At 41.3% G+C, this 13,605-nt stretch overlaps 1 protein-coding gene across 2 annotated transcripts in view; it reads right to left on the reverse strand.

The window, feature by feature from the left end:
- Positions 1–13,605, reverse strand: part of HACE1 (HECT domain and ankyrin repeat containing E3 ubiquitin protein ligase 1) — a 299,062-nt gene that overhangs the window by 11,934 nt on the left and 273,523 nt on the right. For both annotated transcript variants that reach the window (XM_069235476.1, XM_069235475.1), the window contains exon 23: positions 12,052–12,165. In XM_069235476.1, coding sequence (XP_069091577.1) covers positions 12,052–12,165 — 114 coding nt within the window. The remainder of the gene's footprint in view (positions 1–12,051; positions 12,166–13,605) is intronic.

The raw sequence follows: 13,605 nt of genomic DNA on the forward strand, positions 1-13,605 counted from the left end.
ACCAATATCATTAATTTTTCTGATCAACATCCATCGCTCTAATTAATCAAATATGTATAAGATATATTTTCCAATCTGTTTTTTTTAAAATAAATATTTCAAATATTAAAATTATTATAAATGTTGCAAAATGCTGTAAAATGTTATAAATAGTTAGTTATAAGAGGTTAGTTAATACATATAAACCAATCAGCACGATAACTAATATCCTACAATTAAATGCAAAAATAACATCCAATGTGGTTATAATTTACAATAAATTTAATCTTATTCATTATTAAATTCAAAATTTGAAACCAATTATATAATGTCAATTATACCTCATATGCGTAACTTTATACAATAGCAAACTTGACCCCAATTAGAATTTAAGCTTTTGTGTAGTTTACCACTTCACTATCAACATATGCTTTATCCCCTATGTATGATCAGTAAGTTCATTGGACCAAAAATATATATACCTTATTGTATCACGATATGTTACATGGATATCCAGAAAGCAATATATGTATTTTATAGATTAAATCTTCACTATTTAAATCTATACTGTGAGTTTCCTGATTAATGCATGTGTTGAAATAGAATAGGAAAGAGGCCACTGACTAAAGTGCAATGTGCTAATAAGACAAAAATATTCCTATATTAAATAAGGTGTCTATAAATAGTGCAAAATGGTGATGAATGATTTATAATAAAAAATGTGTATATGTATTATCACTCTTCTATAGATAATGAATTCTAAGGAGGGAAAAATTCCAGAAAAATATAAAAAATAAATAATATTTTTTAAGACATTTTTTTCATTAAACATCTATTAGAGACAAAAATATGTTCCTAAAATATCTGTAAAATCACTGATGGCAATTATATCATTGAAATCACCCCTTATAAAAGGCAGTTATAGAGATAATGTTCTATCCACAGTTATGTATAAACAAAATTTTCCCAACACCCTAGATCTCTCTCCTGATATTAAACGAGTGCAATAAAATTACAATATTTGATCTAAGATGGACATGCATCAAGATTGTGTCCCCAAGGCGATTCAGAACCTAATAATAGGATCATCTTCGATTCCATTTGTCTGAGCTCCAATGTTCTATCACCGGCTCTGGGATTGTTTTTAATGGATTTAATGCCATAAAATGATAATGTACTGGAATCACCTTTGTATGTATCCCAAAAATGTTTGGCCAGGGGATATGTTCTATCTTGATTTTTAATGGCTCTAAAGTGTTGTAAAAATCTGATTTTTAGCTTGTGGATAGTACTGCCAATGTATTTTTGTGGCATCCACATTCAACAACATAAACCACAAATTCCGTATCGCACGTAATGCGATCTTTGATATCACAGTAGCGACCATCAAAAGTTTGATATCTTTGCATGTTATATATATATATATATATATATATATATATACACACACACACACACATATATATGCACACACACACAAACACGTGTGTGTGTGTGTGTGAGTATGTATATATATATATATATATATATATATATATATATATATATAAATAAAACAAAGCAAAAAAGACTTGAGTTTCAAATGCCAGCACTCCAGAGACATACACACACACACACATACATAGTTGCCTGCCAAAACTACTATTTCTATAGTACCTAGGTTCTAACTAGAACTAGCTAGTGTTGACTGTCACTAGGTAATACAAATATATATATATCTATGTACACACACATATATATATATATATATATATATATATCTCTATAAAAACAAAGCAAAAAAGATTTTAGAGTTTTAATTGCCAGGACTCCAGACACACACATACATAATTACCTGCCAAAACTATTTTAAAATTAAGGAGATGTTGAGAGAAAATGGGTAGGCTGAGTAAACTGATGTGAAAAGGGGGATGGCGGGATGTGCACAGCATGTGTATCTGCAGCTACACATGCCACCGAACATATATATATATATATATATGGAAAATGTCACTTACCCAGTGTACATCTGCTCGTGGCATGAGACGCTGCAGATTCACATGCTTTGCACATCCTGCCATCTAGTGTTGGGCTCGGAGTGTTACAAGTTGCTTTTCTTCGAAGAAGTCTTTTCGAGTCATGAGATCGAGGGACTCCTCCCCTTTCGGCTCCATTGCACATGGGCGTCGACTCCATCTTAGATTGTTTTCCCCACAGAGGGTGAGGTAGGAGTTGTGTATTATAGTAATAGTGCCCATGCAATGGAGTAAATATGTATGTACATAATGTGGTTTAAAGTAATATGTTTACAAATTTACAAATGTTCAAGATCAACTTCGAAACGGCTACAGGCTCCCGGGGAGGCGGGTGGGCGCATGTGAATCTGCAGCATCTCATGCCACGAACAGATGTACACTGGGTAAGTGACATTTTCCGTTTGATGGCATGTGTAGCTTCAGATACACATGCTTTGCATAGACTAGTAAGCAGTTATCTCCCCAAAAGCGGTGGCTCAGCCTGTAGGAGTTGAAGTTGTTTGAAATAAAGTTCGTAGTACTGCTTGTCCTACTGTGGCTTGTTGTGTTGTTAACACATCCACGCAGTAATGTTTGGTGAATGTATGAGGCGTAGACCATGTGGCTGCCTTACATATTTCAGTCATTGGAATGTTTCCTAGAAAGGCCATAGTAGCACCTTTCTTCCTAGTTGAATGTGCCTTTGGTGTTATAGGCAGTTCTCTTTTTGCTTTGAGATAACAGGTTTGAATACATTTAACTATCCATCTGGCAATGCCTTGTTTGGATATTGGATTTCCTGTATGAGGTTTTTGAAAAGCAACGAATAGTTGTTTTGTTTTCCGTATTTGTTTTGTTCTATCAAAGTAGTACATTAAAGCTCTTTTGATGTCTAATGTATGTAGTGCTCTTTCAGCTACAGAATCTGGTTCTGGAAAGAACACTGGTTGTTCTACTGTTTGATTTAAGTGAAACGGTGATATCACTTTTGGTAAGAACTTTGGATTAGTTTGTAAAACTACTTTATGCTTGTGTATCTGAATAAAGGGTTCTTGTATGGTAAATGCCTGTATTTCACTTACTCTTGTTAGAGATGTGATGGCAATGAGAAACGCTACTTTCCATGTTAAGTACTGTATCTCACATGAGTGCATGGGTTCAAAAGGTGGACCCATGAGTCGTGTTAAGACAATGTTAAGGTTCCACGAAGGAACTGGTGGCGTTCTTGGTGGAATAATTCTCTTTAGGCCCTCCATAAATGCTTTTATGACTGGGATCCTAAATAATGAAGTTGAGTGCGTAATTTGCAGATAAGCTGAAATTGCGGTAAGATGTATTTTAATGGATGAAAAAGCTAGTTTTGACTTTTGTAAATGCAGTAAGTAGCTTACGATGTCTTTAGCAGATGCGTTTTATGGCTGAATTTGATTATTATGGCAATAATAAACAAATCTTTTCCACTTATTTGCATAGCAATGTCTTGTGGTTGGTTTCCTTGCTTGTTTTATGACCTCCATACATTCCTGTGTAAGGTCTAGATGTCTGAATTCTAAGACTTCAGGAGCCAAATTGCTAGATTCAGTGATGCTGGATTTGGATGCCTGATCTGTTGTTTGTGTTGAGTTAACAGATCTGGTCTGTTTGGAAGCTTGATATGAGGCACTACTGAGAGGTCTAGTAGTGTTGTGTACCAAGGTTGTCTTGCCCAGGTTGGTGCTATTAGTATGAGTTTGTTTTGACTCAATTTGTTTACTAGATACGGAAGGAGTGGGAGAGGGGGAAAAGCGTATGCAAATATCCCTGACCAGCTCATCCATAACGCATTGCCCTGAGATTGATCTTGTGGGTACCTGGATGTGAAGTTTTGGCATTTTGCGTTTTGTTTTTTTGCAAATAGGTCTATTTGTGGTGTTCCCCATCTTTGGAAGTAAGTGTTTAGTATTTGGGGGTGAATCTCCCATTCGTGGATCTGTTGGTGATCCCGAGAGAGATTGTCTGCTAACTGATTCTGAATTCCTGGAATAAACTGTGCTATTAGGCGAATGTGGTTGTGAATCACCCAATGCCATATTCTCTGTGCCAGGAGACACAACTGTGTCGAGTGTGTTCCTCCCTGTTTGTTCAGATAATACATCGTTGTCATTTTGTCTGTTTTGACAAGAATGTGTTTGTGGCTTATTATGGGTTGAAATGCTAGAAATACTGCCAGTAGTTCTAAGTGATTTATGTGAAACTGTCTCTGCTGAGTGTCCCGTTGTCCTTGGATGTTGTGTTGATTGAGGTGTGCTCCCCACCCTATCATGGAGGCATCTGTTGTTATTACGTATTGAGGCACTGGGTCTTGGAAAGGCCGCCCTTGGTTTAAATTTATATTGTTCCACCATTGAAGCGAGGTGTATGTTTGGCGGTCTATCAACACTAGATCTAGAAGTTGACCCTGTGCCTGTGACCATTGTGATGCTAGGCACTGTTGTAATGGCCGCATGTGCAACCTTGCGTTTGGGACAATGGCTATGCATGAGGACATCATGCCTAGTAGTTTCATCACCATCTTGACTTATATCTTTTGTTATGGATACATGTCCTGGATTACATTGTGAAATGCCTGTACCCTTTGTGGACTTAAAGTGACAATCCCTTTTGTTGTGTTGATAGTCGCCCCTAAGTATTGCTGTGTTTGACACGGCTGAAGGTGTGACTTTGTGTAGTTGAGTGAGAAACCTAGTTTGTGGAGGGTTTCTATGACGTACTTTGTGTGTTGTGAACACCGTTCTTGCGTGTTGGTTTTGATTAACCAATCGTCTAGGTATTTGCTGCCTCCTGATATGTGCAGCCACTACTGCCAGGCATTTTGTAAAAACTCTTGGCGCAGTTGTTATCCCGAATGGCAACACTTTGAATTGGTAATGTACCCCTTGGAATACAAACCTTAAGTACTTTGTGTGTGAAGGATGTATCGGTATATGGAAGTATGCATCCTTTAGGTCTAGTGTTGTCATGTAGTCTTGTTGTTTGAGCAATGGGATTACGTCCTGTAATGTCACCATGTGAAAGTGATCTGATTTGGTGTAGGTATTTAATGTTCTGAGATCTAATATAGGTCTTAGAGTTTTGTCCTTTTTGGGTATGAGAAAGTACAGCGAGTAAACTCCTGATACTCTCTGATGAATTGGTACCAGTTCTATTGCATTTTTTTGTAACAACGCTTGGACCTCTAGTTCTAGAAGATCCATGTGTTTTGACATATTGTGTGTTTTCGGTGGGACATTTGGAGGGAATTTGTGAAATTTTATGCAATAACCATGCTGGATAATTGCTAGGACCCAAGTGTCTGTTGTTATTTCCTCCCAATGTTTGTAGAACTTGGTTGGTCTCCCCCCCCACAGGTGTTATGTGTTGGGGATTTGTGACGAAGTCACTGCTTGTTTTGAGGAGTTTTGGGACTTTGGAACTTCCCTCTACTCTTTTGGAATTGGCCCCCTCTATATTGCCCCGAAAACTTCCCCGCTGATATTGACTCTGATAAGTGGGCCTTGTTTGTGAGGTTGTGGGTTCTGTGCTTTGTCCTCAAAACCCCCCTCGAAACTGTGTTTTACGAAATGTGCCTCTGCTCTGTGGGGAGTAGAGTGCGCCCATGGCTTTGGCCGTATCAGTGTCCTTTTTAAGTTTTTCGATAGCAGTGTCCACCTCCGGCCCAAACAACTGCTGTCCGTTAAATGGCATACTCAGCACAGCTTGTTGTATTTCCGGCTTGAATCCTGATGTACGCAGCCATGCGTGTCTCCTTATGGTCACTGCTGTATTTACTGTCCTAGCAGCTGTATCTGCTGCATCCATTGCCGAGCGTATCTGATTGTTCGAGATACTCTGTCCTTCCTCCACCACCTGTTGTGCCCTTTTTTGGAACTCTTTGGGCAAGTGTTCAATGAAATGTTGCATTTCATCCCAATGAGCCCTATCATATCTCGGCAGCAATGCCTGTGAGTTGGCAATGCGCCATTGGTTGGCCGCTTGTGCTGCAACCCTTTTCCCTGCAGCGTCGAACTTGCGACTCTCCTTGTCTGGAGGTGGTGCGTCTCCTGAGGTGTGTGAGTTCGCTCTCTTGCGAGCTGCCCCTACTACCACAGAGTCTGGTGTTAATTGCTGCGTGATGTATACAGGGTCTGTTGGCGGTGGCTTGTATTTCTTCTCCACCCTTGGAGTTATGGCCTGCCCTTCACAGGCTCCTGAAACACCTGTTTGGAGTGTTTTAGCATTCCAGGTAGCATAGGGAGACTTTGGTATTGGCTATGTGTGGAGGAAAGTGTGTTAAATAAAAAGTCATCCTCAATAGGCTCTGCATGCAGGGTGACATTATGAAACGCCGCTGCTCTTGACACCACCTGTGTGTAGGCTGTACTGTCCTCAGGTGGCGACGGTCTCGCTGGATAACAGTCTGGTCTGGTATCTGATACTGGCGCATCATAAAGATCCCATGCGTCGGGATCATCCTGACTCATTCCAGTATGAGTTGGGGACTGCATCAGTGGTGGAGTGGCTACCGGTGATGTGTGCATTGAGCGTGGTGGAGATGGTGGCGGGGTTACTAGTCTTGCCACCTTTGCCTGTGGCTGCTTGTCTTTTTCTTCAAAGTCAAGTCTTCTTTTCATCCTAATTGGGGGAAGAGTACTTATCTTCCCCTGTGTCCTTTTGGATGTGGAGCCTTCTCTGAGTTCCGAGGCCGGATGTTTCGGAATGGAAACTTTTTCGACAGTCTTTTTCGGCTAAGACAACACTTTTTTAATTTTCGGCGTTCCGGTCTCTCGGTGCAGCCCTCTCGGTGCCGAACTTGCTCTGACCCGCTGTCTCGGGGTCGAGTCTGCTCTGTGCCGGTATCTCGACTGGAGTCGGATGTCTTCGACACATGCGTGCCCTTTTTCGGTGCCGATGATCGGTCACCTATTTTTCAGGTTAAGCCATGGCCTGCTGGCGGTGGCGTCCCCTGGGCTTTAGTGGTCTTTCCGTGAGTTTTGTGTGTCGACGTCTTACTCACGGTTTTCGGCATCTGTTCGGGATCGACCTCGTCTGAGTCCAAATCCTCGATGGAGAAGGTTTCTTCTTCCTCCTCTAAGTGTTTTTGTCCTGTCGGCGCCGACGCCATCTGTAGTCTTCTCGCTCTTCGGTCTCTTAATGTCCTCCTCGACCGAAACGCTCGACAGGCTTCACAAGTATCTTCTTTGTGTTCTGGAGACAAACACAAGTTACAGACCAGATGCTGATCTGTATAAGGATACTTGTTGTGACATTTGGGGCAGAAGCGGAATGGGGTCCGTTCCATTAGCCTTGAAGAGACACGTGGTCGGGCCGACCAGGCCCCGACGGGGGATCGTAAACCCCGAAGGGCCACCGGAGCTCTTCAAAATTCAGTGTCGATCTTTTGTAACTAACCCGATACTGAACGCAAACAATACCGTCGAATTTTCTGAGATTCTAACTATCTTTCCGAACCGAAACGCGGAGCGAAAAGGAACACGTCCGAACCCGATGGCGGAAAGAAAACAATCTAAGATGGAGTCGACGCCCATGCCCAATGGAGCCGAAAGGGGAGGAGTCCCTCGATCTCGTGACTCGAAAAGACTTCTTCGAAGAAAAACAACTTGTAACACTCCGAGCCCAACACTAGATGGCGGGATGTGCAAAGCATGTGTATCTGCAGCTACACATGCCATCGAACATATATATATATATATATATATATATATATATATATATATATATATATATATACAGGTTTCAGTTCTTTGAAAAGTACATTTCACCTCAAATTACTAAACACCGATACCTCCCCTCACATTTTTAACTAACTGGACCATACTGACATTAACATCTCAATGTGTATTTACTTCAGCCTACTTATCAGGAAAGGCTTAAACTTCAACAGCTCCTATTCCAACAAAATGGCATTCAAAAGTGCCTAACATTTGCTATAAATGCATACTGTTAGAGTGCTACTTGTTCACTAGAACTCTGTGACAAAGCTTCAGTTGATTACTAGGATTTTAATCGAATGACTGATGCTGGTGTTGGAAATACGTTTTTCTCTGCATGTCTGAACTTTGTATTAACATAGAAGAGAAATAAATTTGAGAACTCACTGAAAATGTGTCCTCGTTTTAGCTTTCTAATGCACTAACCATAACGTCTATGACAAAAGAAGAACCCCCTTATTTTGTTCCTTTACTGCAGTCGCCCCTGATGGAAATGCATACAGTTTTATAGATTTGATTTCATCAAGGTGCTGTTCAGGTATGACACAATTTAGTCATAAACACAGAATGCTAGGGTTCTGATTGTTTTTTAAAACACTGTGGGAAGCTACAGTAGGAATCCAGGAATCAACTGACAGGCTGCTGCTGCTTGAAGTACAAGTTTTACTTAGAATATCACACTTTAGTCTCAGATGGCGGAGGCAGATAGTGTGAACTTATAGAAAATGTGCTCTCATTTCAGCTTCTGGAGAACCTTCAATATCCTCTATGAGAAAATCATGAACGAAAACATTTTGTCACAAACATGGTTCATCAAATCCCAGCAAAGGGACAGCATTTTTCACCTGGTAACATCGCCTAAGAACGCACCAGAATTGGTGAAATGAGTGTAACACCACCACTGAATGATTTATATTGTGACTAAAATCTGTTATCAACTTCTATATGTGCTCCTACAATGCATTATAGTAACAACCAAGCCCACAAGTCCTATACTGGCTGCCACAACATGTTGCCCATAGCAGACCCTGTCCCTAACCCCCCACATCCCCCTAAATCCGGCCCCTTAGGCTCAAGGTGTGCAAACGGTGCACCACTTAATTGTTTTTCTAAGTCATTTTCAAGACACAGGTACCATGTTCCGGAGTCCTGTAGTGGCTACCACAACAAATTATTCTGGTTGACTAGTACCTTTTAAATTAGACTATTATACTAGTCCTGATGTAGGAGGCTGGCTCTCTATATAGTGTACGATAAAGATGTGCACTGTGCAGAGAGTCCAAGCAACCCCACCTTGGTATCCAAAGGTAAAGAGCAGACCACCTAATGCTCTGTTTTTGTGGTACTGTGGGTGCGCAGTTAGGCTTATCTAGGAGATGTGCTAAGCATTTGTTGTACTCACAGTATCAATAAATGTGGACACACACTTGGAAGAATAAATCAAGACCAATTTACAAAAATACTTCAGATTTTTTTAAATGTTTAAGATCAAGATCATCAATATCCAGTACGCACTTCTTTTGTTATTATTTTTCTAAGTCTAGAAAATAGATGCTTTTTCTGCGTAATTACGCACCATAGGAATGATTGGGGAAAACTTTAAAATTGCATATAAAATCTGGCACTAATCTTACAATTGTCACCTTCTAATTTTAGGTTGAGGTCGTCAGATGTCCTGTGGGACAGCTGGAGAAGTACGGGCGGCTCCCGGGTTAAGTGGGAGCAGTAGCTGAAAGTATTGGTGCTGGTGTACAATCAAGAAGGGTATCAGTTGGAAACACACCGCATAGATGAACTTAAAGGTAAGTCTGGTGGGTCCCCTTGGACTGTAGAGGTCGCAAGGGGTTAGGGACCTCTACAGCACAGATGGTTTTCCGATGAATGGGCCAGGGAGGCTGGGTGCAGAGCACAGAGGTCAGTCAAAAGTCAAGCATGAGAGGGTTCTTGAAGCCAGGAGCAGATCACTTGGAGGATAGACTGCAAATCAAGAGGGCCACTTTGGGAGGTGATTCTTGGGTATTCTAAAGTTCCTTGACTGGTGCTTGCTTCTGGGCATTTGAAAGTCTGGAGTGGACTTTCCTTCTTGGTGTCCTACGCTGGGGGTCCTCTACCACTGGCAATGAGGCGTCTCAGGCCCTGAAAGTCGCAGTGCCACCAAACTTGGCACACTGGTAGGTTCTGTCCTTTGGATCTGTTGTTTGGATTTTGGTCATACTGCTGGGTCTGGTTTGTTGGTCAGCGTCTGGTCAGTAAACTGGACTTCACTGGTTCCTTGCTTGTAGGCTGCAGGAGAGTGGTACCTTCAGGGAGGTTCTGGGCGATTTTCAGAAGGCTGGAGGTGCTCGGAGGTTTTGTCAAGTCCATCAGGTTTCTAGGCGACACCTCAGCAGTGATTGTCGAGTACTAGGAGCAGCAGGCAGGGGTTGGTGCCTTTTTCTTGGTGGAGCAGGACTTCTGTTCTCGCGCCTCTGGACTTCTTTGTTCCTGGTCTTCTTGTGACTGTCAAATCGGATTTGTAGGTCTAGGGATGCCCACTAAGTACTGCATTTAATGGGTGTTAGGGGGAGCACCTGGTAGTGGCCACCTACCTTAGGTTGGCTGCATACACTAAGGAACCATTTCCTGTGGGAAGGGGTGAAATTCCTAACCCTGATTGGCTATTTTCCTAACATCCAAGATGGAGAAAAGTGAAACGTAGTGCTCATCTCACCTGCTACACCTGAGGGGTTGTGCAGGCTGGGAATGGCCACTTATCATACTCTGGCTAAGTTTTCCCACAGGTTTTCCTGCTCAAAGTGTGGGGGTGGGGGGGGAACCGATGGGCGGCCATCTGCTGCTAGCAGCAGAGTTCAGATTTAAAAGACACTAAAGCCTTTGAAGCTAACAGCTGGTGCAGGGTGCCTGTCTGAGGGAGGAGGTGTAACACTTCCATATAGGAAAGGCTTTGTTCTGGCTCCTGAGAGCAGTTGCTCTAACCCCAGGAGTCCAGACTCCTGTCTGGTTGTGGCAGCCTGGCTAAGACCAGCACAAGGCCATGCCAGAGCTGTTAGGTTTTGCAGGGGGCGCCTCTAAGGTGCCCTTTGGATACACTTTATAATAAATCCAGCACTGACATCAGTGTGGGTTTACTATTCTGAGTTGTTTGATACCAAACAACCCAGTATTCAGAGAGGCCATCATGTAGCTGAGGAACTGGTAATGACCAGTATCCGGGACATGTATTTGCTATGGCTTCCTCACACTTACTATGTCTTAAGGTTCTGGAAAGACACAGTAGTGGCATATTGGCTCATGCACACATATGCCCCCTCATGCATTATAGTGCACCCTTACTTACCTATACTGCATGCAGTGTCAGTGGACAGGGCACTCTTGATGAATGCCATGTCAAGTTTGCAACTTTTAAGAACACCTTGTCATACACTTGCAATGGCAGTCTGCATGAGGTTGGTGTGAGGCCTCTCAGAGTGGCACAATTGGTGCTGCAGCTCTGGGGGGTCCTCTTCAGTACCCATGCCCTAGATACCAGGGGTGCCATTTACTAGGGACTTACAAGGGTGGCTGATGTGCAAAATATAGTACAGTTTTGGAGAAGGAGATCTGACCCTGGGAAACTGTTTACCAGGGTCCCGTGGCACTTACAGTTTGAAACCACATCATTTTCCAGGCAAAAGTGTCTGATACCGAGTCAAAGGAGGCCCTATCTCACACTAGATAAACCTACATTCATGCCAAACCCGAGTCCCTCTTACAACTCATATTTCTAGAAAACGCTGGGGCTTAAGTGGCAGTGAAAAGTCAGAGGAATGCGTATTTTTAGGTGTACACAAAACTTAATATTTTTCAATCTACTAAACTTTTTTTAAGCACTTCAAAACATAGCAGAGAGTGTGTGTGTTTTTGTCAGTAAGGGCATGTAAAAACCACAGGTGAAATCCGACAATCATTCCACATTACCCATATGAAAGCACTTCTACCCACTTATTTAGTACAGATAATTTTTTTGGGGGGCGCAACACCCCAAACCTCCTCCCCAGATCTACGTCCCTGATGTTTGGTAGTTACAAACAGCGCTAATTAATTGAACACAAAACATAGGGGGGGAAAAATATGTGCACATAGATGAAATATCAATACTAGACTTTTTGAGTATAACCTCAGTTGTTTTCTTCTTTAAAAGTATTCTAAATATATTTTGTGAGATATGAAAGGTGTTTTCTCAAGTAAGTTATTCTGTATATAGGTTCTTGAAATGCACAAAAATTAGTTGAAAATAACGCAATTCCTTTAATAGTCTTCTGGATGAATGGACACAAGACTCCTTCACATACCATGTACTTGAGGTGGGAAGCAGGTTCGGAGTGTAGGGCACAGCAGCTATTGTGAAATTCTGCAATCCACTGCCTCCCATAATGAAGGCAAAGCCTCCATGAGGTACTCTGGAACTGGAAACAAATACCAATGTTAAATATGCTTTTCAAAATTCGACACTCCTAAAATGACATCAATTATGAGAGAATAATTCAAATGTTTGGAAGTCACAGCGAATGTCTAAGTGCACTAAGCGAAAGGAGTGTTAGTACTATATTTCTCATAATGCCTTATCTTTCCCATATCATTAAAATCTGAAAGAAAATGAGTGTTCTGTTGCCTCCTTGACTAATCCTGCACAAAAACATCTGTATGCTCTATGGTTCTGGGAGAGCATGTGGGATTAGGAAAAATCTTTGTATATTGACAATAGATCTGGTTGACACAGTAACTGTACTCAAAGCAGTTATATTAGGTCAAATAGCAATCAATAAAGTACTTGAGAGGTGTTTTAGTAGACTAGTTCTTCTATGAAAAAAAGCAAATATATCTTCTGTAATGAAAACGAATGGCAAACTCTATTATACGCCAGCCAGAACTGGGAGTCAAAAACATCAGAAATTCTATTTACCAGCATTCAGAAATTTGTGGTTTGACAGTGTTCTCTTAAACAATGATTTACATTTTAAGTTCTATCAAACTCTATATGTTCTCTGGAGACCACTGCACTTACAAATCCTGAGAGAATACTACAATAGTAAAGGCCATAATAGTGTAAGAGGGCAACTCTCAAAGAAATAAAAAGAAAGTAATGTGTATTAAAAAACACATTATAAATGTCCAAATTTAAATAAACCACCAATAGAAAAATAGAAGGGTAGGGCTAAGCACTGAAACAGCAATTTCCTTTTACCACCACTGTCAATCCCAAACTGTAAATATAAAGACACTGGGTAAAAATAATTTTGAATGATGTGGGACAGTGCAAAGTGACACAAAGCGATGCATACTTTTCCACATACTTACTCTTCAGAGCAAAAGGTGTTTTGAGGTGGAAAGGTATTCTTGTCTCGCCTCAAAAAACACGTTGCACTGCTTTGTGTCAAGGGTACTTTACCAGGGCATTACTGTGGTGGATCAGAGAAAATATCCATAGGTTATGATGCAAAGCTTGATCTATTAAGATAGTGAGACCAGACTCTGAGTCAAAAACTAATACCTTTTAGAAGCAAATGTAAACAAGGGGACACCTGAGAATTTCTACAAAAATACGTGTTGAATGGGTGAGTTTGTCCAGTGTTAGAAATGGGGTCTTTGGTTGGCCGGCAGGTTACCCCCTGTCCAGGCAAGGACCCTCAGTCTAGTCAGTGTGAGTCACACACAAACCAAATTATCCTGTGCCCCACCCTCTGGTAGCTTGGCACTGAGCAGGCAGGCTTAACTTAGAAGGGAATATGTAAAGTATGTGTGCGATAAATCATACAGTAACACCATATAGCACCACAAAAATACACCACACAGTGTTTAGAAAAAGATATAATATTTATCTGGATAAATGCAGGTCAAAACGATTA

This window comes from Pleurodeles waltl, chromosome 5 (genome assembly GCF_031143425.1).
Source record: "Pleurodeles waltl isolate 20211129_DDA chromosome 5, aPleWal1.hap1.20221129, whole genome shotgun sequence".
NCBI lineage: Eukaryota > Metazoa > Chordata > Amphibia > Caudata > Salamandridae > Pleurodeles > Pleurodeles waltl.